The sequence below is a fragment of the Acipenser ruthenus genome, chromosome 26 (assembly GCF_902713425.1).
Source record: "Acipenser ruthenus chromosome 26, fAciRut3.2 maternal haplotype, whole genome shotgun sequence".
Classification (NCBI taxonomy): Eukaryota; Metazoa; Chordata; class Actinopteri; order Acipenseriformes; family Acipenseridae; genus Acipenser; species Acipenser ruthenus.
Genome location: NC_081214.1, coordinates 6,749,727 through 6,776,645, shown reverse-complemented (window position 1 = coordinate 6,776,645; position 26,919 = coordinate 6,749,727). Strand labels below are relative to the sequence as shown.

General features: G+C 41.0%; 1 protein-coding gene and 1 long non-coding RNA gene across 2 annotated transcripts in view; one reads left to right on the top strand and one right to left on the bottom strand.

Annotated features, from left to right (window-relative positions):
* Positions 1–18,468, bottom strand: part of LOC131701686 (sphingosine-1-phosphate transporter SPNS2-like) — a 71,645-nt gene extending 53,177 nt beyond the window's left edge. Inside the window, exons 1-2 of the mRNA XM_059001114.1 lie at positions 18,031–18,468; positions 2,537–2,602 (exon numbers count right to left, since the gene is read on the bottom strand). Of these exons, the coding sequence (XP_058857097.1) occupies positions 2,537–2,602; positions 18,031–18,262 (298 nt within the window). The 5' untranslated portion in view covers positions 18,263–18,468. The remainder of the gene's footprint in view (positions 1–2,536; positions 2,603–18,030) is intronic.
* A 103-nt stretch (positions 18,469–18,571) lies between these two features.
* LOC131701687 (uncharacterized) lies at positions 18,572–23,588 on the top strand. Its single transcript, XR_009308947.1, has 3 exons — positions 18,572–19,154; positions 22,197–22,327; positions 22,704–23,588. It is a non-coding gene; the product is annotated as an uncharacterized LOC131701687 (long non-coding RNA).
* The last annotated feature ends 3,331 nt before the right edge of the window (positions 23,589–26,919 follow it).

Genomic DNA, 26,919 nt, shown 5'->3' with positions numbered 1-26,919 from the left:
CTCTGATAGCTGCTCTTGTGTCACAAATCCTGAGAAGAATGCTAATGATTTGGACAGTCTTTCCGCTCCAACACTACTTGAGTACCAAGGGATCAGAGCCCAGTAGCGGCTCCTGGCTCCTGTCGTGGTGTAAATGTGCAGCTATGACCCGCTCTTGTGATGCACTTTCTGTACAGTCACTTGAGGGACAGAAGTACACTACTGACTTTTTTAACTATTGCTGTATGTACTGGGGCTGACCCAAACTTACACCTGCAACATGTAGCACATACTTCTAAGTGCAGGTCTGTTGCGGTCACTCTTGATTTTTAGGGTCCTCATTCAAAAAATGGGGACCCTTATGTGCTGATCGTTTCCGTCCATCCATCCCCCTGTCTGGCTTTCTGTCTTACATAGTGATCATGATAACTTGATTTTGCACCAAACTGTTATCACACACTCCTAGCCTGGACATATCGGATTGTGTTTGGCTATAATCCAATAAATTAATATTTTTTATACAAATAATTCTAACCTTTCAGGTAGTGCGATTATGACCCTCTGGATGTGCACTGCTTTCAATACCATTAAGAGGTATAGAACCTGTTACTGACATATTTTTTGTAGCATGACCCTTTGGAGTTATCATATCTTTTCCCCAGGCTGTTTCTACGTTTCTCAACCAAATGGAGCTGCTGATTCAGCCCTCCTTCCAGCAGCCTCTTCCCCCACATATCTGCAGCTGAATGACTGCTCCCAGCCTGCTGCTCCTCTCTCAGACCCAGCCAGCAGCAGCACTGTCAGCAGCCGGGCGCGAGGCGAAGCAGTCAGAGAGATTCAAAACAAACAGAGCCTTCTATCAGCCTGCCGGTAATTACACAGCGGTGACTGTCCCTGACGGGAGGGAGTCAAGACCGTCCTGGAAAAACGAAAGGTGTACGTTTTCACAGGTTTTGTGAAGCCAGCAGACACTGCTGCTGTGTTTAAACTGCTGACTCTCGCGACGAGGCACCAAATTCCACAGGACGGGGGAATGAGGGCGAGAGGGAGCGAGCGTCTAAAACTCAGTGAAAACTAACCGCCACCTTGCGCTGATAACAAAATCATAAGAGACACACCACATAAGCCCTGCACTTTCCTCCATACACTGAACACTATATATTGCACACCTGCCTGTAGGGTACCACTGGAATCCATTACGGGAGTGATTCAATGTGACGTTGTTTAAATTGTTCTGGATGTCCGTTCCTCTGCGACCACCACCTTTAACTCCTTCAGGGAAGCTGAATGGATGGAAATCATTACTAAATGACCCACAGAGTCATTGCTTTTGAGACTTCTCCTGAAACATCAATACTTTGAGCAGTCTTGGCAATGGAAGCACCAGCCAACAGAGCGTCTATTTTCGTCCCTCAATCAGTCAGTCACGTCTTGCCTGTTGTGACTGAATGAGATGCAACATCTTTAAATATGTCATATTTGCATAACAAGTTATTCAGTCCTGTAAGAGTTCTGTGTGTTATTTCTTATTGATGTATTTCATACATCCATTAGGGGGCAGTGTGTTAAAGGGGGCAGGTTCATGGTTACACCCTGGTGTACCAGCTGAACTTAGAGGGTTTGAGAGCTGTACTGCGGCCACAAGGGGTGCTTTAAACTTTTTAAAAAGCCACCCGGATGTGATGACTGGAACAGAAAATGACACAACGTGAATCTAAACAAGGATTATTTCAGAGCGATAGTTCATTCCCATTGCTGTTTAGGCATCTTCAAATAGTTTCTGTGGTGAGCAGTTCATTCAGGCTCCATTGAATTTAACAGCCTTGTACAGTTTGTTCTCAATCAATAAAACCATGGCGGATTTAAAAAGCTAAATATAGAAACAGCCATCATCGGTATTCTGAATAATACAATCCAGCGCAAGGACTTCCATTTATCTTATTGTTCAAATGAATTGCCCCACTGCCCTGGCGATCAATGCTGTACGTTGCAGAAGTAAATGCATTATCATCAACCCAATGTTTTTTTTCTTCTATTTTTTATGTGCTGTAAAACTGTGGACCGTCAATGAACCTCTGTTGAAAAGAGGCATTCACTCGCATCTCTGTCTTGCTGAACAAGGCTGCGTTTCACACTGAGGTTTCACTAAAGGAACTGTCTCGTAAAAAATGAACCCAGTTCGTTTTATTGGGCAGGAAAATGTAGCCTGTGCTGTTTCTACAGTGCTTTGTTTGTGGGGAGTTATTCCAGTGCTATTTGGCACGGTTAAGAAAATATTCAATTACGCCACTATGTGCTGCAGTACCGTCACACTCCTCCTATAAGCAAACTGTCAATGTTGACAATAGTTCAGTTACAGGAGTGGTAACCAACCCCTCTCATATTGACTTTATAATCACTGGTCCCACTTTTGTTTTATGATTTTTTTTTTGGTCTAGACTTGTGCAGTTGTCCACAAGATAAGATGTCCTGGAATGTTGGCAAATACTTCACTGTGATTGGTCGATTTCTGATATGTGACTTATACTTATGAATACTAAATCTCAAGGGGTCCTACCTGTCTGCAACAAGCCGGCACCGCTGTCACTGACTCCGAAATGTTGCTGGATGTCAAGCAGCACACCTGAGGGAAGAAATGAGACAGTCAAAATATATACAGTGCAAAAGAAGGAAACCAAAGTGACAGTGTGCGTGCTAAAGAAACCATCTGTATGTTAAATCTGCCCTCAGACATTCTGCTGTCACTCTAAGCGTTGTTTCCAGCAACGTGCAATGGATTTGGATAAATATTGACCAGACTTCCTAATACAGTATGTCTGCTACAGAAATGGTACCGTGATACTGCAAGAGATAACCGGTGCGTGTTTTGGGTTAATACCATGTATTTATTTTAGATTTATTTGAACAGGACTCTAATTGAATCCGATTCGATTTAGTATTGCGCTCTGTGCTGACCTTTACATAGCTGAGTTATTGCTGGCATTACTGCCTAGTCTGTAGATTGCACTGCAGTCTCTGTGATGCTTCAGTACATTACTCCATGTTGAAACTGGCAGAGCGTAGCAGCGCGTCTGTGAGCGCACTGTAATTACAGATCTCCATCCCGGGATTCAAAGCCAGCGGAATGAAACGCTGTCTGCTTTGTAGAATAAAAATACTTTTTAAATTATGTAGCGCTTCTCCCTTTTCCAGTTTATAAATAAAGAATCTATTTTTACTTCTAGAGAGTTAACAGCTTCCACGGAATTGCTTATTTGTTTTTTAGATGCTGCTTATTTCTCTCAGGTTCAGAGAAAAGCAGCTGGATCAGGCTATGTAGGTTTATTTCCAATGCAAATCTAGTGCTTGGGTGTGGCTGATCAAATGCAGCAGAACTACTTAAATGCAGCTTCCTCATTCCTAGGAGCGGAGTCATTATGTGAATTCCTGTCTGAGAAGTTTTCATTATCAGCACAATCAAGGGAAGGGATGGCATTACATTACTGTACTGGGGTTTGACAACCAAATTGCAACAACTACATGAATCTGTGATGTGTTTAAATTGTTCTGGGATTTTGGACTAGTCTAGAAGCACCTGCCAACCAAGTGCCAATTGCCAGGCTTCTTTAAAAGTACTGTCTTGCCTATCATGACTGAAACAGACGTAAAATGGAAATGCATACATATTACAAAATGCATATCAGGGATTTAATTAGCATATTAAAGTAATCAGTAACATGAGCCTCTTCACACACAAGTGTGTGCAACATATGTCAGGTGTTTCTCATTTATTTTGACCATTTTGTAGTTACAGAAAAACCCTACATTGTATGATTTCTAAGAGAAAATCTCATTTTCAATGTAATATAAAGACGTCATATGTGTTTTTATAAGGTTCTGTGAAGGTGGTGATTTGACTGGTCAGGGTCGTTTTGAGGATTTATAATGTCAAAGGAATCTGCTGCTGCTGCTGGAAAAGAAAATACACGGCACAGGAAATCTGAAGGTAAAGCCAAGTGAAGCTTGTGTAGGTGTGCAATCCTCTGTGCAAGTCGCTGATCGGGGCATTGACCAGGGCAGCTCTACAGAATGCAGTTCTAATGCCCTGTTGGTAGACCTGGACCCGGAACGATGAAGTGCCCCATTCCTTTATATATTAAGGAACGTTTTTCTTGTATAACACATTATTGTCAAGGAAAGGTGAAGCGTTTATCCGATTGTGATAAAACATGAGAAAATATCTGTGGCTATAGACATATCTGCCTGTCTGTCACACTTAGACTGAATGTGACTGTGGGACTCTGCAGCTTCTAAACCTGAGATTTACATTTTGAGCTTAAAGGATTCCTCATCTTTAAACATAAGTGGCAGCTATTTAGATTTTAACACCATGTGCTTACTAATATCAAATACATGCTTTATAATCTCAAATAGCATGTAGAAAAGCTCAAAAACCCTGTTGACAATCCATGCTTTGACAAGTCATGATTTGATGTGTAGCTCAGGTGAATTAGGTATACCGTCTCCTGCTATCCGATTTTAGTATTTGCATAGCAACTGTTTTCTGCAGTGTGTTTGATACAAGGTGCATGCAAGCTTAGCTTAAAGTACACCAGCAATAAATGTGTTCACAAAATACAGTTCTATTGCAGCCTTCTTGAATCTATCTTTTTGAGTTCTCTATAGGCAACTGGATTTCTTTGGGGGATGTAAATACATTGGTCAGCTTTCCTTCTGATAAAGTAGGATGCAGGGGCTCAGCTATGTATATGTGGTAAACAGGCAAGCAAGAATTATAGTAAAACGGAGTTGTGAGGACACTTTAAATAACAGGCAACTGATAATGGTTTTTATTTTGAATCACCCAGCCAAGTCTCAATAATTATTTTTTTTTTCACCATATGCTTTTCAAGTGAGTCCTTAATTTTCAATGGAAAACCAAAATGAAATGTTGAAAAGACTTAATCACATGGTATACTTTCCAGCCTTTTTAAAAAAAAAAAAAAAAACGTTGCTCTTTCATTTGCTGTTGTATGATTTTTGTTCTCTATTTTTTGACTTGACATTGCAGCTGCACCATATGAACACATACCAATTACACTGCAAATAGATTGGGATTAAATATGAATTATGGTGGCACTGGCCTTTTATGATTGTGCGTTTCACAATATGAATTAATTACTTGCAAAACTGCTAAATCCGTTAGAGACAACGTTAACGAACAGATGCTTGCTGAGGAAGGCTTGAGCTAAAATTCTTGTCCGAAGTTTGTGATGGTGTACGAATGGAAAGGGAAGGCCGCTCCCTCCCTGTCTTTGCTGCAGTGCTGTAATTATTAATCAAGCCGGTCTACAGGCTGCAGACTGACTGGAATAATGACAAGCGGGATTCCTGGACTGTCCTGCTGGGAGGGGACCCCAAGCCAGATGGCACAGCGCCTCTCCCGTGGCAGCACCAGGCACCTGCCAACGTTATCCCAGACACTCGCCCGCCTCCAAAAGGGGAATTTACAGCTAGCGCATCCCTGGGCACAGCACTGAGGGATGGCACCTGCCTCTCCTGTGTCCTTCTGACCCTCCACCCAGAAGAACATTAATATTACAGATCACGCTTCCCTGGGCTCAGCACTGAGGCACCTGCCTTACTCTCCTGTCCCTCTGAACATCCTGAAGAACATTAATATTTTACACAGCTTGCTTCAACGTAGACAGATTAGCCAAACTGAAGCTAATTCAAGCGAAATTCTTGTCAGTCTGCCGCAGTGCAATTATATGCATGGCTGCTTCTGGGGTGATAATGAATGTATTCTTTCAAAAAGAAAATAATAATAATAATAATAATAATAATAATAATAATAATAATAATAATAATAATTGACAGTTTTATTCAAAAAGGCGATAAAGATATATTTTTATGTGATCAAACCTGACGTTGGACTGCCTGATCTAGGACTACCTAATGTTATTTTAGGGAAGGTAGTCCAAGATTAGTGGTAATCAGGGTCTGTAAAAGCAGCCAATTTAATGTATCTGTGCTAAAATTAGACAAAGATTTTGACGTGTTTGGATACTGTAAACAAACTGGACAGTCACCAAAATCTTTGTTCTGATAATACTTCAATTAAACTATTAGATCTGTACTTGTATCGTCTTCATCATCAGGATCAGAAAATGTGACAGCCAACAAGGCCTGCTCTGATAATAATATCCACAGGAAACTATTTAAGCATGTACTAAACCGGCACCAAAGAATTAGAGATGAAGTTGAACAGAAAAAGTTAAACACTGCATGCTCTCCTGCTTCTTCTCATGCGTTGCATTCTAAGACTGAGGTCTCTCCTCATATGACAGGTTGCCCTTCGCCGTGGTCTTTCTCTCTCTCTCTCTCAGTATCTGGCAGGCTGTCTCAGTGTTACTGACCTTGCAGGCTTCAGAGCTGGGCACTGCAGTACAAGATGCTGTACTATTTGTATATATATCCTCTTTCTTTTAGCATGCTGTTCTGAAACCCAGTTCATCTACACTTAATTAAATCTCTAAAGCACAGTGAGGTGTCATAGCAAGGGCCATTCTGTAATTTGATATTGGATTTACAAATCCTTATATTAGTTTTTGCATATTCATTTTTTGGAGTTAACCCCTGCTAGCTGGTGACTCTGCAGTTTTCTCTATAGCTATATAGCTATGGCCAAAAGTTTAGCATCACCTAGAAGTTTGCTCCTCCAGTTAATTTTAATGCAACTCAAAATATTAAAACAGTATATATATATATATATATATATATATATATATATATATATATATATATATATATATATATATATAGTCTATGTACATAATCTGTGGAAAGTATTGATAGTTTGTAGTGGGTGTAATTACCCTTAGGCTAGGTTTTAAACAGTTAAAAGCTTATTTACAGGATGCTTTGCCCACAGACATTTTTTGATGTCCTTGCATTGCTGTGCTGTTCCCTCCCAAAGCCCCACCCTAGCTTGGAAGAGGCCCTTCCTGTACAGCACGGCACTTTGGCTGCAGCCTGCAAAGGGTTAACCACAAGAATGTGCTGGTTTCAGGAAGCTTTCCCAGGCTTTCTGGAGTTATCTGTGAGAGAATGGCACGTTCCTTCCAGTCTCCAGTCTCGCACTTTGTGATGACGTTGTAGTGGCACTACAATGGCAGAGGGTCTGAACTAAGAGGCAAGGGTGCTGTAGGGCAGTGCTATGAGACAATGGTCTTTCTCAGCAACCTATGCAGAATCCGCCCGTTTCTCACCAACTACTCCACCCAGCTCCTAGTTCAGGCCCTGGTACTGTCCCGCCTTGACTACTGCAACTCCCTTCTGGCCGGCCTCCCTGCTATCCGTCCGCTTCAGCTCATCCAAAACTCTGCTTCTAGTCCTGTCTTTTCCCTTCCTCGTTTCTCCCACGCTACACCGCTGCTCCGCTCCCTCCACTGGCTCCCTATCGCTGCTTGCATCAAAAATCTTGTACTCGCCTATCACTGCTTCGACCTTTCTGCTCCCTCCTATCTACAGACTATTATTTCTCCCTACACCCCCTCTTGCCTCCTCCACTCCTCCATCACTGGAAGATTAGCTGTACCCCCCCCCCCCCTCCGCTCCCCCGCTACCAGATCCCGCTCCTTCTCCACCCTTGCCCCTCATGGATATCAGGACTGCTCAGTCCCTGACCACCTTCCGCTGCCTCCTCAAGACACACCTGTTCAGACAGCATATGTGAACCTCACAACTCTCGACTATACTGGACTATATGGCACCCAACTGTACCAGTACTAGCATCAGCTTGTACCTGCACTGAACTGCTCCATACCTTGCCATATTCTACTACTGCTCCTAACTATAACTGTATCTTGTATTTGATTTTACTCTTATAGGTAACCGTTATTCACGTTTTTTGTAATTGCTTTTATTTGAAATCATACTCATCCATTTATCGTACTTACTACGTTCTTTTAATGGAATTTACTCTTATAAGCAAATATTTTTACCATGTTTAACTGCTCTTAGTCGAATTCGCTCTTAAATGTAATTATTTAGTTATTTGCTACTGATTTTACTGTACTTTATAGCTGCTCTTATCTGTAGTGTGATATTCTGTAATGTGATACTTAAATAAATAAATAAATAAATAAATAAATAAATAATAATGGATAGGGTTTTCTGTTTTCACGTTCCAGTGAACTCATAACACACACTGGTATTCTATTGCAGTTCTACTGTATCAAATCCATACCAGACAGTGTGCTCCTGCATCAGAACCACTCTGCAATACATCTGTTCCACAATCTACTGAGCTCTCATTACTGAAACCTAGAGCTGACGTTACGTTACGAGAGACAGCTTCCCTGTAAACAGCCCGTTTATAACTAAAATAAACAAGAAGGATCAAAGATGTACACCAGTCAAGGCTTGAACATGTTTTATGATCATAGCAGTAAGAACACTGTCTCCTTCGATTACAACAGCCATGTGTAACCCAGCGATTATGTGTGTGTGTGTGCGCCCTGTTTAAATTCACCACTTCTAGAATTAATAAAGACTATTTTCAGCACTACTGTAAGATTCTGACCCTGATTACACTGCTGGAGAATGTAGCAAAGACTTCTAGTTGAAACATTTCCTCATGACATATCATAAAATATGACCATTGAGTATTGTATAATTATGTATGAACTACAAAATAATTTATTATGCAGACACCAAGAAATGGTATTTTGAGGACACTGGACGAGATTGTGGTGGGAAGCTGTTGCTTTAATGAAAGATGCAGCCCAGCGAGCCAGCTCCCCCCCTCTCTCAGACCCCTATTGATCTCTTGTAGGTCTTGCGAGGGCTGCTTCAGACAGCTATCACTCACATTGTCCAGGGGGAGTCTCAGCTCTGCTCCTCCAAACCCCCGCTCTCTGTCCCTGTGCATGCTACACAACATGCTGTATGATGGAGGCAGAAACAAAATTGGTAAAGCCTCACTAGCTATCTAATTGATATGCAGTGATTCATGCCCTGTACTGAAGATCATAAACTGTTATTAAGAATGTTAATGTTTTAACATTTTACAAATATTAGTTAAAACAGGAAACAACCGATACAAGTCTCAACTCAACATACAAATGGAATATGAACCCACAATTCTAACAGTCGCCCTATTGCACACCTCTTGACAGTATGGAACTGAACTATGTATGCATGCCACACAGAATAATCAGTTGACTATATCAAATGTGGAGGGAGGGTTTTGTAGAATTGGAGTTTCCACCTACAGACTGCCATTCGCAGTAGAACGGTGCAGCTGGGAACGTCAATGGTGGAACCGTCATGGAACGGTGTGTGTCTTTGGCTGATTGCATTTGTTTATCATGTGTTCATATCAATGCTGCTGTCATTCTCAGGTGGCCTGGAAAAGGAAAAGATGGGCTACATCGGCCAGGGTGTCCTCGGCTCACCGCGCACCAGCTACCCCTGTGGTCTGGCCGGACGCCTGTGGGCTTGCCTGTAAGCTGTCCAGAGCTGCGTTGTCCTCTGACGCTGTAGCTCTGGGTGGCTGCATGGTGAGTCTGCAGTGTGTAAAGAAGCGTACGGCTGACGGCACACGCTTCGGAGGACAGCGTGTGTTCGTCTTCGCCCCTCCCGAGTCAGCGCAGGGGTGGTAGCGGTGGGCTGAGCCTAAAAATAATTTGATATTACTAAAGAAAACAATAAAAAATAATTGCCGACCACTAAATTTAAAAAAAAGTGTAATCGTGTAGATCTGTCAGCCGCTGCAGGAATCTGCCCAGTTCAATAAACTTCTATATGAGTTGAACTGGAGCTGCTTTCCAAAAAGGGCAACAGCTTCTAACTGAGTCCTTTGAGTCCACTTTTCAGATATTTACTTTAAATCTCATTGCTTTCCAGTGCACATGAAACAAGTATATCAGTAACGTACATACAGCATGCTCACCACAGCTGGAAATACATGATTAGAGCTGTCGGTGTCATGGAAATGCAGCACCATCACCCACAGCATGTAGATAAAAAGCAAGTCAGATGAATGGACAGGTGTCTTCAAATGTCCCGATACTCTCATTAACTTGTGTTGAAGAATGTCCTTACCAGGTTTCACAGCTGGATAACCGTATCTCTAGATATGTCAAAACTGAATTGTGTAATATCTGTTTATATGGTCATATACCCCCACATTATTATACAGACAATAACTCGCGCTACAGAATGTCCTTACCAAGTTCCACCACAATAAGATAAGCGGCTCTGTAGGTATATGCAAAAAAGGATACAAACACCTTCATTGAGGATATAGATATGGTGGAAATAGACAGATAGACAGAACTGAATGCACAAAACCACGTTGGAGGGCTGCTACAGTGAAAATGAAGCTCACTAGCAGGTGAAGGTCAAGCTTCCTCCCCTGTAGGAAGCTCTTTAGTATAACTCTTGCTAAAGGCTCTTCAGTGGCAATGCAATGTAAAGGCTGTTGGTGGAATATAACCACAGTGGTAACATTTTAACACAGCTGTATTAACCAATACCCACTGGTCATCTACTGCAGTACTTTGGTACAGTGCCAGACGTTGTGTTACTGTAGCAGTAATAAGTGCTGGTCTGCTAATGGTTCTGTTAGTACTGTAATACTGCCATTAGAATGGTAACGGGGCTTGTTTTAAAAGGGTGAGACTGCATGTACTGGTATTGCAGTGTTACTGGGATAGTCGCTCTGCCAACACAAAGTACAGGACTTTGAAAGCTTCCAATGCAAAAATAACCCAATAACAACTTCAGGTATACAATGATCAGGATTTGGAATTTGTGGTTGCACAATGCTTTCTAAAAGGGCTAGCAAGTGCAAGTTTAAAACTGAAAACAGGTGGATGAAACTATAGGGATATTGGATAAGAGAATGCTTATCTCTTTTCATGTACAGGGCTCTTATTCTTCTTGGTACATCAATACTCATCCAACCACATCTTCTTTTCTTAGGAAATGCATGATGGCATCAGAATAGCACACAGGCTCTCTATGTGACAGGTGAAGGGTTTGTTCGACAAGTTTTACCGGTCGTGTTGAGCATATTTTACTATTGATTTATTTCTCGCCTCGTCTTTGTGAGAGGATTATTTGTAAACATTGCTGCTTGGCTGCTGGTAACTTGGTTTTCTGCTGTTAAGGTGCAGTGTCCCACAATCATAATTGTATACTGAAATAGGGGGCTGGGCTGTGTTTCTACATTCTCTCACAGTTAAGTCTTCTTCGTATGGTTTTTTTTCATCTGAAGACCTGACAGTCACTAACTAACTAACTAACAGCTAACTGCTAAAGTGCTGAATGCCTTTTAGTGGAATTATATTCAATCCCTTTAAGGAAAATATATATTCATGCAACAAACAAATGTGGATCATTTTTAATGTCTTTTATTTTGATATGATTGATCAGTTTATTGCTAAATGTTAATTGAATTGGCAGATTGCCTAAGATGTTGTTATATTTTGCACAGATTCATTAAAAGAAATATATGATTAAATCCTGCAACGCGATCCACCCAGCTTTTAATATACCAAGACTAGAGTCAGCTTACATCAAAAAGTATATATATATATACACACACACACCCATAGCTGCTGTGTCCCACGATTACGTTTTACACTTAAACAGAATTCCTCGGGGTCTGTTTACGACATTCTGTGACCTGCTGTGCCCCTTGCAGATGCCTGGCAGTCCAGTTTGTTTACAAGTACATTCCTCAAAGTAGTTTCAGCTGCAGGGGAACAGAAAGCCCCACCCCCATGGAAACCTGCCTGTCACTGCATCATTCTGTGATCCGAACAAGACAGGCTCTGGTTCCTCTTTGCAGCAGCAGGATCTGTGTTATAAGGAAAGAGTGACATACATACAGGCACCTCAACTCTAAGCTTCACAGATTATTCAGTCTATTATGTGGAAACTTAGCTGATGAGAGATGTCTGAAATGTTCTGAATTCATTTTGTGTATTAATTTAATTTTCCAAAAACCCTATATCTATACTAGTGCTGGGACAGACATGATTTTTCATGCTCAAATATTCTTTAATTTGAGAATATTTTGTACCATATTACATTAAATATATAGATATCTTTTGGTAGTAAATCTGGTACCCCCATCAAATGATCTACGAAAGGAATGAGAGAAACTCCTGTACAGCAGAATGTGTGTTGTTTGTGGTATCAGTGTATAACAGTATCACACCGTTTGCCCTTGTGCTCCCACTTACCCCTAAGCACAAACCTCTGCATTGCCACTGCAGATCATTTGGTAAGAGAGTAGAGGCAATACATTCTCATATTCCTTTTCAGAGCATGTCCATGCTATCAGTAATATATCCAAGACTAATGAGCGATTTGGCTGTGACATCTAATTACAGCTTTCTTTGTGTGGGCTCCACTCTATGCAAACAAAAGCTTTCCCCACGGGCAGTCCCGGGCTGCACTGACTGCAGAGCTCTGAAGCACACAGTGCGATGTGGAGGCTCTGGTACAGAGACAGAGACGCATGTCGCAGCAACGCGGGTTCAATCGATTTGTTTAGAATATTTAGGCAGCAACAGACCACCCTCTGAACAAAGGGCTGTGTCAACTGGGGTCAGGGGGTCAGGGTACGAGACTAGAGGGACAGAGTCATACACCAAAGAGCCATTTCCACCGCGTCAGAAACTATTATCCATAAAAGAACATATACTGGACCGTGATGCTGATGTGATACAGCCATTTGAAAATTTCTAAAAATTAGATTTAAAAAGATATATATAGTATAGGGTGCATTTTGATGGGGGTGGGGGGCACCAGAAGGCACTGAGGATAAAGCATATCCACCTCCCCCCCCCCCCCCCCCCCCATATGGCGGACTGGACTTCAATATAATCCTCGAATCTCAGCAGCATTTGCATAGGGATTGTCTGGAGGTGGGGGTGCACACTGCTGCTGAACTGCGACCCTCCTGATCACAGAGCCTCAGTGGTTAAGGAACAGCGGCGTCTCCAAACTGACACTTAAAAACACATGGCGAGGCTGGAGCAGCACTCCCTCCCTCACACCAAACCTGAACGGCTAAAAACAGTTTCCCACACGCTCTATTTAAGGGGTCGGAAATTACAACTTCACCACTTATTATAGATATTTTTCAATTAGGCAGGGATCCGTCTGCAATTACAGCACATTCAAAAGAAAAAAAAAACCAAGAAAGATTGAAAACACATTGTGGATATGTGTCTGCCTCGAATGGACAGAGTGATTTTGTTTGGTTGAATTTCGTTTTGTGCTCTTTTGCATTCGTTCTCTGTGTTTGTATTTCCCTGGCCTGGAGGAATATTGCGGTGTGGCATGGAAATGTTCCCCACTCGAAAGCAAAGTGCCGTAGTGCCGTGCATGCCTTTTATTTGTTCACTTCCACCAGAAGCTACAGAGCCAGTGGGCTGTTTGTCATATAACTTTACCACTGTACATGTTCACAGTAATGTAGTAGGTTCCCCCATGCTTATACCATGCCTGTGGTTTACCATGTCTATACCATGCTTCCACAACCTTTGCTGTACTTTTACCAGAGAATACTGCAGACATTACCTCGTTCTGTAAAAGTTATTAAATATCCCTGGTGTACAAACTATATATTGCCACCATGTTTCCTGATATGGTAGCACACCGTCTGGTACTTGTGTGGGACTGTGGTATTGCAATGGATTACCAGTGCTGTGTGATCATATCACTGTGATTCCACTGCTGGCTCAAAACAGGAAAATATTAACACAAGCACAACCTCATTGTAGCTGCAGACTACAGCATTGCTACCATTGCTCAGTACAGAAAACACTGTAGTGCCACAGAATGCATTGGGCTCAAGTATGTCTATAGAGGGTGCACTGTATTCATGTCAAACCTAGATGAGCGAAATCGTTGGTTCTCTAGGAGGTTTCCCCTGCAGAGCACTAGCTCAGCCCTCTACTGAGGCAGGTGTGGGATTACAAACCCCACGTACTGTATCCCTAAAGACCAGGGAGAAAGCCAGTTCCTCTTTCAAAGCCAGTGGGACTGGAGCTCTTTCCACTCGTGCTGCTGAATGAACAGACTGCTCACCCCAGACACCTCTATGCTTGATTCAAATCATCTAACCTTATTGTTATAGGAGCCTGGGGGGAACTGGAATAATTGCTTGGCAAATCTCGCCTAATCATTTCCCCAGTCTCCATCAGTGAATAGCAATTCTGGTAATCCTCTTCCTATTCCATGGGAAGATAACAATGTCTTAGCATTTTGTCATGCTTCGATTTCAGGATGTGAATGGACATTTTTGAAGTCTGTCTTGCTTGTACTGAATTGTGTATTCACAGTGCTGGCAATGTGCTTCAGTAGCACTATGCTTTACCATTACAATCAGTCTGACCAGATCATTGTCATTAGCACTGCACTATATTGCCAGTGTCCTGAAATAGCCTTCAACTGTTCTCCTACAAGCTGCTAACCTCACTGCTGTTCCAGGGGCTGTGTAGCAGCACAGTCTGCAGCCTCCCTCCCTCGCACAGCACACATGCAATACAAGCACAAAAAGCCACAACCACATTTCATTTTGATAGGCCTTTTTCAGTGTTATGCACCATGCAAATCCGGACTGCCCACTCAGCCTATCTCACAATAACCTAAACCGATATGGTGCCAACGTGTGAAACGCGGGCAATGACTGGAGGCTGCTACTAGAGCTCACAAGATCATTCTCAACAGACAGGGTGGAAGTGAAAGTGTTGAGAATGTAGTTTTAGCTGATCGGACTAGATGGGTGTATTTACAAGATAAGAAATAGCAGAACTATTAACAGGCTACAGCAATATGTGGATTTAGAAATAAGATTGCATAGTGTGGACCTGAAACAGCAGCACACCAATTGGCACTTATACGGTACTTCAAATTGCTAGAATAAAACTGACACAAAGTGCCTACAGAAACTAACAAAAAGACATTTTGCCTATGTGTATTGATTTATTGAAAGCAAATGGTTATAGACAGCAATTCGCTGTAATAAATGTACTGCACGCCAAGCGTCCGCACACAAACCAAAAATGATTTTCTCTTACCTTTTATGATGTTATTGTGGGCTTTAAAATGGACTGTGCCTCACTGTGCAATTGTATGTGATCTGTCAGTGTGTCTTGTGTTTGTATATCACTGCATTAAAACGTATTGGCTTTTCAATATCCTTTTACCATTCAAACGTTATTGCTGTATAACAGAAAACCATGATTTATTAAGCTTACAGTGAAATCTATGAATGTATAACGAAAACGTGAGGCGAATACTGTAGATGACCTGCATACTGCATTAAACATGTAATATTAGTCTGGACGCTGGGTACAATATGTTAATGGCGGTGCATGTATTTAGGCGGTGTATTAATAAAAACCAATATTCAGGCCATCTGGCTGTGTGACTGCGGGTAACCAAACCCTATTTAACCCGCACCCCACCTGCTTTAAAAACGCACGCACAGGACTAGTAAACCAGTTTCATCAAATTCGTTTTCTGTGTTTTCAGTATGCAGCAATACCAGCAGGGGTAACTGAGGAATATAAAGAAACGACTGCGCTGCCATTGGAAAACCTGCCCTGGTGTCGTACACCGTGCAACACATTTCACCGACAGCGCTCTCACTGCTGTATTTTATACAGGACATACCTGTCTGGGAAGCGTTGTTTTTTTTAAAACACCATGCATTGAGTTTCCTGCTGCTTCACTGCGGTAAAATGTATAACTTGCTGGCGCTTAGCTGTAAACAGGCGCCGCTGCAGTGAATTAAGGTGGAAAGTCTACGCCAAAGTGCGTGTTGGTACCTTTCAAAAATATAGCCCTACTGCAGTCTAAGTATTCCCCTTAAAATACATTATAATAAAGTATTACATAGTTGTTGTGTAATAATAATAATAATAATAATAATAATAATAATAATAATAATAATAATAATAATGATATATTATATATGATAAACAAACAAAGATAGCTCCAGCATTTTACCATCTTAAACATTCACAGCTTGGGCATCCAATTTAAAAAAAACTGCAACGAAAAGATAGAACCAAATATTCAAAATAGGCCATTTTAAATTACATTTATTAAAAAAAAAAAAAAAAAAAAAGCCACACAGACCGAATCTTCCTGGGGGTACAGACTGTAAACCGTAATGTCGATCTCGAAATGAAAACGCACGCCACACAAAGCAATATAATTTAGAGTAGTACCTCAGTAATAATACAATACTGGGCTACTGGCAAGTCAATAACATTCTCCTTATGAGAAGGGGCTATTGAGTTGCTAAACCCAATACACTTATTGCATTTAATGTTCTGCGGTATCTCAAACTCTCACACATGCGCGCTGTCAGTTTATATTAGGCAACTATAATTTAAAAACACACATTTCGATCCATTCATAAAAGCACAACGCTATAAGCTAATGAGAAATCATGAGTTACCATTGTAGTCGATGGAACTTTTTAATTAGGCTCATGAAAAATTAAACGGTTAACATAATTCTAGTTTCTATGGAAACCATGGCTGCAGCCTCGACCACATACACAAAGGAAACACACCACGAGCAAGTAAATATATATATATATATATATATATATATATATATATATATATATATATATATATATATATATTTATATATTACACATACACAGGTGTGTAGAATAATACTTTTTACCCAGGTTTGCACAAAAGAGGCAACCCTTGCCGCGAGGGCACTGCAGGGTGCAATGTTAGGTCAATCACCCAGGAATTTGCAATTAATATAGAGCTGTGCATTCTTGAAAACGCAAACTTGAGTGTTTTCAGAGATAAAGTCTGGTTATATGTACAATGACAATGTGCCTCACACCTGCGCACCACGGAGTTAGAATTAGCCTTGTTTTACATTCACCTGTGCCGCAGACTTCGCGGTTTATTGCAGTCCTTTGGGGGATTAGACGAACTGTGTAAAATGTTTGCCAAACGCGCCCCCTCTGTTTTTATGAATAATTTGGATAACAATGCAGGTATATGAATAGCAGACTCAATGGAACGTGGTAGTTTAAAAATTACACACGCAATCACTCACTAGTAAGTCGATGCGTCCCATATCTACGGATTCAAAATAAACACGCTTACAGTGTTGTGCCCCTGTGATAATCGTGTCCCATGAATAGTATTCAAATTCTGTTGGGTCTGGTTTTAGGTATACCGGGAGGCTACATCATATACCAAACAAATATGTTATAATAATTTAATAATAATAATAATAATAATAATAATAATAATAATAATAATAATAATAATAATAATACTTGTTTACCGTACATTTTGCAATCCTAACCGTAAATATTTTAACAGTCGAGGAGCTTGTCCTACTGCAATTTTACATAACAGCACAACACGTAATATAAAACAACCACTGAATATCTTGCACATGTGAAAACCTACACACGAACCTATACTTCCAATTTATACTTATGGAACATATTTAACCAAATTCAATAATACAACATATATTCATTTTTCTTCTAAGGCATGTTGCTACTACTAATTATTATTATTATTATTATTATTATTATTGTTATTATTATTATTATTATTATTAAAAACTAAGTTCGGTGAGTGTCTCTCCTGCCAAATTCTCCACCGCTTTTACGGAATGATATTCCAGATTTCATTTTTATAGAAATTCAACTGAACCCTACTGAATAAAGTACAACAAACGTGATATTATATATTTATGCCATTAAATCAAAGTACTGTATTTTAGATGAATTAATACTGTTTATCCCACGGAACGGAGCGATTGTAGCCGGACAGAAGTGACAGCTGATCGCTTTACGGTCTTTTTTTCAAAAAACGACCGTATATATTGTTTTACTAATTCTAACGTATACATGTCACGATGAGCAAGCTAATATACAATTGTCTGCTTTCCCTGATACACCTGCGTTTTCAGCTCCTTATTCATTCATACCCGTCCTTATTCATTCATACCCGTGACAGGAGATGGTGAAACATTCCCTCTTACCTGCTACTGTGTATCTGTCCATGTAATTGAGCACATTCCCGAAGCTGAGTATCCCGGCAACGGCGACCGGCGACCGGCACCTCAGCAAGGCAGCCCTGAACTTGTGCCCGGTCCTGCACGGGTGAGGATCGGAGTTCGATTTCAAGCCGGGGCTCATGCTTCCAGACAGCGTCTGCACCTCGTCCGAACTGCTGCAGCCTTCGATTTCACATCCATCACTGTCCACGCACATTTTAGAAATCAAATCCGCGGTAACAATATCAGCAAACAAAACCAAATCCCCACAAGACAGCCACCCGGCAAGACACTTCTTCAAACCTTAGATATATATAGCGAGAGACAGAGAGGTGTTGTATTTGGTTGTTAAGATCTGGAAGAGCGACTACACATGTTTGATCAGCGGTGTAGATGTAGTGCGATTATAGATCTGCTTCCTTGAAGGTTTTCTCAGAGCTGGCTACAGTGTATATGGGCTAGGGAGGGGTGTGACTGAAATGTGCAGTTTGTAGATAAACTCCTCCCATCTCTTCCAAAGCTGTGGATGAAAGTGGGACCTGCTGAGGAATAGGAATGGGAATGTTGCGGGTGTGCAACTTGAGTCGTATGAGAATGCTGTAAAGAAAGCAGCAAGTTTTCTAATCAAGTTTAAAAAACGTAATTACTAGTAAATGCAAGGTACAGAATGCCAATAAACACGTGACTTTTCGGTAGATCATATACATCGATTTAGAAAATGTGTCTCGGGTGATACAGTGTTACGTATATGCATCGGATACACACCATGGCCATTCTGTCTCAAGTTCTCAAAAGAAAAGACAGCGACCTTTTGTGTAGGTGTAAATGTCTTTTCTCAAATGTGTAACTTCTGTTTTTAGAAGCGGATATGTTTCATCTATCCTATTCGTTTAAAATTCCTTTTTTTGGACAAACCTACCCAGACCAGGAATGCGCGCAGGTGTAGTGGGCTGATAGCTTCAATGACGCACGACAGTATATCCGGACAAGCCAGGGGGGCTACAGGCTGAGGTCAGATAGGCACGTTTAAGACATACCGATGGCATGATGACGTTTTCCGACTGTTTTGAAAATACGCCAGTGTTCTGTAGGATGGAACAGTTTACCAGGTAAGTGCACGCACACACTTGTTCTCAGTACCGTATACTACGCATCGTTGTTCATTTTGTCACTAGCCTCCTATAGCTGATCTATATTGGAAACCCGTGTAAATGGAATGCCGAATCAGAACGCAGTATTCTCGGGAGCGAATACACACGAACCAATAATAAAGACAATTCCTTCTAGCTGTCACTTTATTGGATTCACGGGTTTACTTCGATACATTGTTTTAAAATAAATGTATCTGGGAAAGTATGGGAAAACTAGCTTGGCAGAAATCATAGTGAAACCCAAGTTACAGTAATACAGGATTCATAGTGTGTTAAAATGCTGAAGAATAAGGAAGCATGGTATGGCACGCGTCTGGTATGAAATTAGGGTTTGACTTTCAGTTTTAGCCGACATGTAAAGCGCTTTGAGATACTGTGGTACGAAAGGCGCTATATAAATAATAATAATAATAAAAAAATGAAATTGAAATTAAATAGAATAGAATAGAATTGACTTCACTTTGAAGTTGCAGTTACCGAGTTTGTCCACCAGGTGGCGTTTGTTTTATGTACTGTATTAGTTTAATACACATTTTAGTTTCAGGGGTTTACCCATTCCAACACTGAGTTTGATTATTTCGAGTTTTCAGCGGTTCAAGAAAACCCTACAACTTGAGTGAAGAGATGTCAATGTATTCAGCTGATTGTGCGTGTTCCGTTTGACCCGCAAAATATTTAAATTCAATACTGGAGAAACTAAACCACTGAAACCGCTGCAAAACTTCTGTTTAATAGATGTCTGATAATATTTGTAATAATCAGGGAAGGGTGCAGAATTCATCCAGTTTAGTGGACAAGTGACATTGTATACCAATTTTTAAATACTCAAGATATTTCAATACACCCAGCTCATCAGATATTTAATTAAGGATCATTTTAGGCAAAAAAAAAAAATCCTCCCATTCCCTTAGCAATAGTCAAATGTCCGCTGGCAATGAAATCAGATTAATGATTTTCAAACAATAACCTCCATCAAACATGCATCCTTTCTAATAAGACAGTCTCTTGATTGTAATGCTTATCTGCTTTACTTGAATTCTCTGATCTGTAAGTGGTCTTTTTACAACTGATTTCATAACATTGAGTTTTTTTCTTACATTGATTCAGTTCACAAGGCCGTGCTCACTGTAGCTGATGTGGGCTGACTGCCTTGTATAAATTGATGCTAAAAAGGACTGAGGGCAACATGAACTAAGCGTTTGCTTAAAGTTTGCATCATTTGAAGAGATTTCAGCAACATTCAATACCAAAAATGTCCAAAATACTAACAGCGGAAAACACGAAGCAGCACTGGAATGCCACACTGTGACTAATCTCTTTATCGATTTCTTTTAAACCCACGTCTATTAATGTAATTCAAAATATTGCATAACTTAAATTATACAGGCACCACTACAGCCATTCCCCACTCCCACATGAAGAGCAGCAACAACACACAATCTAAACCCCCAGCCCTGCAGCAAACCTCCAGCACAGCAATGCACATCAGCTGTTGTCTTTCCTTACACACATACAGAAACACTTAAAGTATTTCAGACATTTGGAGTAGGATGGATGTTAAATAAAGTCAATGCACAATCCAGCTGGAAGTGGGGTGTTTGCTGTGGTTTGCTAGTGGTCCCTCCATGGTTTATCAGGGGAACACTGATCTGTAAAGGGAGGTTCCTCGTCAATAGAATTCGAAGGGTTAAACATTATACTGCAGTGCTTCTGTCCAGGGTAATATAAATGCTCGAAGCTGGTATGCAGTTGCCAGCCAGTGCTTTATACAAAATTCCCTGTGATGTCCTTTATGCTAAGTGATTAACCAAGCTATTGATTCCTTTGTTCTTTTTGTAGTGCTCTATACTCAGAATGATGCTTTCGATTGCCATGTGAAAGATGCTGCTCCTTCGATTTGTACAGTACAGCTCTGCGGCTTAGCTGAAGCACAGCCTGGCACAACGGACGCAGTGCTAATTAATAGGTTGATGCTAAAAACATACAAGCAGCGATGATTAATGCCCCAATGGCCAAATCCCAAATGTCAGAGCTTGTCTTAGGAAAGATTCAAGATGGACCATGGAAAATATCATGATAAACATAAAGAAAACAAAGAATTTAAACATGGCATACCGCTATGATTTACATATTTATAATCGATAGTCCAAGCTTAAAAAACAAAACGGGTAAACGCGCATTTCTGCAGGTTTCATATTCATTATTAAAATGATCATATTCATAATCTATAACTGAGCACTTCCGCATTTATAATCCAAAAGGACAACTGCCGAAGGACAATGGGTTGACTTTATCATTATACCTTATAAAGGTGTTTTTTGGCCTTATTAAAATACATTTTTACCATTACAGACCAGTTCAATATTACTCCCTATGTCCTCTAATAACAATGTGCCTTCCTTTACAACCTGAAGAAGGTTAAACCTTACAGGCCAGTGCTGTATGTTGAAAATACTATCTCTATGGGTGTTCCCTGTATAAAGCAGATCCGAGTTTTCCAATTTGCTTTGATTCTGTAAGCTATTGTGGAGCTTGCAGTTTGCAGTTGACATTCATAAGCTCCAGGGAATAGCTGGGGCCTGCTGTTCACAGAGAGACGCCCAGGGTGGCCAGAAAGCTTCCAGGAGGGAGGCAGTGTCAGTCTGGAGCAGCTGAAACTACCTTTAGGGAATGCCCAGAAATTACAGTATATTACAAAATGGACTGTGATTGTGGGACACCAAAAACCTTAATCAATGATTTCCTTAAAGGCATAACAACTTCCTCCCCCTATTGTAACAGAGACTGTTGTAAACGTTGGACACACTTATCATACAATTAAGATATTGAGGTTGTGTTTCTACAGCTGCCAGCAATATTAATCTCATTATGACAGAATGGTTGGGATTGTATGTCCGGTCTATTGTAAATGTATCAGCTGTGAGCATCATGGCAGCATTCCTGTATGCAGGGTCTAATACATTCCGTTTCATTCCATTACTTTTGCATGTCCCTTCTCAGATCTGAAGGTTGATGTGTTAAGATGGGAGTCAAGGCTCCTTTCCAACTAGAGAGAGAAGAGAGGAGAGAGGAGAGAGGAGAGCTCCCCCCTCTGGTCATTCTGTCTTCCCAGGATGCTAGTGTAGAAACAGGTGAGGCATCGATCTGTCTGCTGGTCTGGCTGTGTGTGAGTGTGTGTGTGTCCGTGTGTGTGTGTGTGTGTGTGTGAGCTGCACACGGTTCCCTAGGCTTGCAGTATATGTCAATACAACTTTCTACTGCAGATGAACTCCCTTGTTCCCCTGGTGTGCCATGAAACCAAGTTCTAAGCCGCAAAGTGGCTCAGCTTAAGATAACTTCCACTGATGTTCCTCTGTGTATATATATATATATATATATATATATATATATATATATATATATATATATATATATATATATAATATACAGCTCTGGAAAAAATTAAGAGAAAACTTGCTTCCTTCTGCTCTGACAATGTTCCTCAACTCTGAGGATTGGTTTTTCCAGCAGGACAATGCTCCATGCCACACAGCCAGGTCAATCAAGGTGTGGATGGAGGACCACCAGATCAAGACCCTGTCATGGCCAGCCCAATCTCCAGACCTGAACCCCATTGAAAACCTCTGGAATGTGATCAAGAGGAAGATGGAGGGTCACAAGCCATCAAACAAAGCTGAGCTGCTTGAATTTTTGCGCCAGGAGTGGCATAAAGTCACCCAACATCAATGTGAAAGACTGGTGGAGAGCATGCCAAGATGCATGAAAGCTGTTCTTGAAAATCAGGGTTATTCCACCAAATATTGATTTCTAAACTCTTCCTAAGTTAAAACATTAGTATTGTGTTGTTTAAAAATGAATATGAACTTATTTTCTTTGCATTATTCGAGGTCTGACAACACTGCATCTTTTTTGTTATTTTGACCAGTTGTCATTTTCTGCAAATAAATGCTCTAAATGACAATATTTGGAATTTGGGAGAAATGTTGTCAGTAGTTTATAGAATAAAACAAAAATGTTCATTTTACCCAAACACATACCTATAAATAGTAAAACCAGAGAAACTGATAATTTTGCAGTGGTCTCTTAATTTTTTCCAGAGCTGTATATAGCTATGGCCAAACGTTTAGAAACCTGCTGAATAATGTTGAACTACATACCACTTTGTAATGTGACATTTTGAAATCTAACATGAAATACTGTACTACTATTATGGCTTCCGGTAGACTTTTGTGATATCATTTTGCAGTTTCTTTAATTACATGATGATAAATAAAAGTTATGTTCCTATAGTTTTTTTTTTTTTTTTAATGATGTCTCAAGCCTAAAATTCTAGTTGATGCCACATTTTTGGCCATAGCTGTTTAATATATGCTTAAGTTCCATTTTCATTGCTCCCCACATCATTATAAATCTGAAGTTTTTAATCTTAATACATTTTCTTCATAACTCAATAAAACAGCTGAAAATAATTTCATCAGTAAAAAAAAAGAGCACTTTCATTCCTAAATGTCAACTCCCTGTATCCTTCTTAACTTGCATCTGTCATATTATCACCATCTCACTTCCATTCTGAATACATCTGCAGGCATGTGGCATTTCTTTTATGAAAAGACTGCAATCAGATTCTTTGAGACGCTTCTGTTTCTGCCATGCACAGTTCCTTTGACTCATTCCAAATCCAAAATAACATGTTGATTCTTAATGGGCTCAGACAAGCTATATTATCCCCTCTCTTGTCACTAAGGACGATAATTAAAATGTTCAGATCTAGAATAGAGAACTGGAGCCCTCCAAATCAATGCTGATACAGAAGCATCTACTGTACAAAAAAACTGTAATGCCATTTAAAAAGATGATAGATAGTGCAGTCATAATTTATGGAACTAGTATACTAACCATAACTAAATTGCTGCAAAACCTACACTTATTCAGGCCCCACCCTTACCATCCAATCACAAAACACAAAGGGAGTTCTGTGGTAATCATCATGGCGGTGCAATGGTTATTTTTCTATGGAATAGACAATGCAATTGGTAGCAGTATTTTAGTATTTTGACTTGCCAATAGATTCCCAATGGTATAATGCAGACTATGCACTGGTAATGTATTGCAGTACCACACAGTGCGTTGCCACTGTGTCAGGAGCCACTGTGCTGTATTTGTTCCAAAGCCATTGTGTTGCCAGTGCTGGTAATGCTGTAATATTGTACTAATGGTTCTGCAAGGGTTTCTTTGAGGAGAGCTCCTCCGAGAGGCTGCTGAGTTAATATCACCGACATCAGCATAAGACACATACTTCCCACTCCACTACAGAGCTTGTTATTATTTACTTCTTAGCAGACGCCCTTATCCAGGGCGACTTACAATCGTAAGCAAATACATTAAGTGTTACAATACAAGTAATACAATAAGAGCAAGAAATACAATAACTTTTGTTCAAGCAAAGTACAAGTGTGACAAACCACAATTCAATAATACAGCAGATAATAGTGATAGTTACATCAGGATATGATTAAATACAAAATACTACAGGTTAAACACATGGCAGATTACAGTATTCTGAAGTACAGGATTAAATGCAGTAAAATAGGGGGCAGATAAGAGCAAAATAAAGCACATTTAAATGAAGGGTGATAGTGTCCCAGGATACAAACAGAGGAGTTCTACAGGTGCTGTTTGAAGAGGTGAGTCTTAAGGAGGCGCCGGAATGTGGTCAGGGACTGGGCAGTCCTGACATCTGTAGGAAGGTCATTCCACCACTACGGAGCAAGGGTGGAGAAGGAGCGGGCTCTGGAGGCAGGGGAGCGTAGCGGAGGTAGAGCCAGTCTTCTAGTGCAGGCAGAGCGGAGAGGTCGAGTGGGGGTGTAGGGAGAGATGAGGGTCTGGAGGTAGCTGGGTGCAGTCTGGTCAAGGCATCTGTAGGCTAGTACAAGAGTCTTGAACTGGATGCGAGCGGTGATCGGGAGCCAGTGGAGTGAGCGGAGTAGTGGAGTAGCGTGGGCGAAGCGAGGCAGAGAGAACACCAGGCGGGCAGCAGAGTTCTGGATGAGCTGGAGCGGACGGGTGGCGGATGCAGGGAGGCCAGCCAGGAGGGAGTTGCAGTAGTCTAGGCGGGAGAGTACCAGGGCCTGGACCAGGAGCTGGGTAGCGTAGTTGGTGAAATCCACACTCAAAATGACAGTTACTGAAAATGAAACAGGGCAAAATACTGTTAGGATTCCACAATAGTATTGGTTCTTTAGTTGAATGGTAAAACGTTCATCTTTGAGCAGTGAGGTTAGCGGTTTGCCACCAGCCCTGGCCATTCTATTTAATTCATTGGGCTGATATGACAAGCCAATACTATTGTGGAATCCTAACAGTATTTTGCCCTGTTTCATTTTCAGTAACTGTCATTTTGAGTGTGGATTTCTCAACTCTGATATGTTCTCATTCTGTATTTCATCTGGATGTTTGATTCAGTATTCTGTTGTATGATTAGCAAACTGGAAACACAGTGAACATGGTGCCTCACACACAACAAAATGTCATTGCAGCCTGCCCCATTATTGCCTTGATTTTCCTAGGGGCTGCTGAGCTGATCAATCCCAGAATGCCCCCTGATGTCTGGATTGATCTCCTGCAGGGGTGGCTCAGTCAGGGGTCCTGCTCCCAGATCTTTCAGCTTTAATGAGAATCGCTCACACAGAGGGGCTGGATTGATAACACCGCTGTCTGAAGCTCTCTGTTATCCACAGATCAGACACTGTGCTGTGCTTGTATTACACTCTTTTATATGCACGCCTCAACCTTTAAAGGTTAGCACCAAGCAGACGTTTTAATACAAAAAAATCAACAGGGCAGGCTGGGGCACATTGTTTATCATTTATTTATTGTCTAGGTTAAAAGATATTGCAACATCCTTTCTTTTTTTTCTCTTTTTTTATTTATAGTATCCAATCATTTTTTTTACCCCAGTGTGGTAAAGTGTAGGACGGTCAAGGCTGGTCAACAGCAGGAATACAAACTCGCACTTTTAATAATTCACAAATATACAAAGCTTCAAAATAAATAAATCCCCAAAAAACCCAAAGCTACCGTGTTTTCCTTCCTTTCTCTCTCACGCTCTCCACTCTATACTCCCCACTCCACACTCCCCACTCCCCACTCCCCACTCCGCACTCTCCACTCCCCACTCCACACTCCCCACTTCCCACTTCCCACTCCACACTCCACACTCCCCACTCCCCACTCCCCACTCCGCACTCTCCACTCCCCACTTCCCACTTCCCACTTCCCACTCCACACTCCTCACTCCACGCTCCACACTCTCCACTCTATACTCCCCACTCCCCACTCCCCACTCTCCACTCTCCACTCTCCATTCTCCATTCTCCACTCTCCACTCTACACTGTACACTCCCCACTCCCCACTTTCCACTCCACGCTCCACACTCTACACTCTACACTCTACACTCCCCACTCCCCACTTCACACTCCTACACACTCTCTCACAAACTTGTTCTTTATTCTTTTATAGGGTGTAGTCAGGGGTAATTGACTTCAATCATTTAAAATTCCGACCTGGCCACATTCCACATTTTTCTATTAAACAATAAAACAAACAATCAAACAATGAAACATTTTACTGAGCATATGGCATGTTGGCCCCTGGCTGTTCCTCTGCACCTGAGCCAAGATGCCACAAAACCACAAAACATCTCAATGTGCACCCATGTGCAGA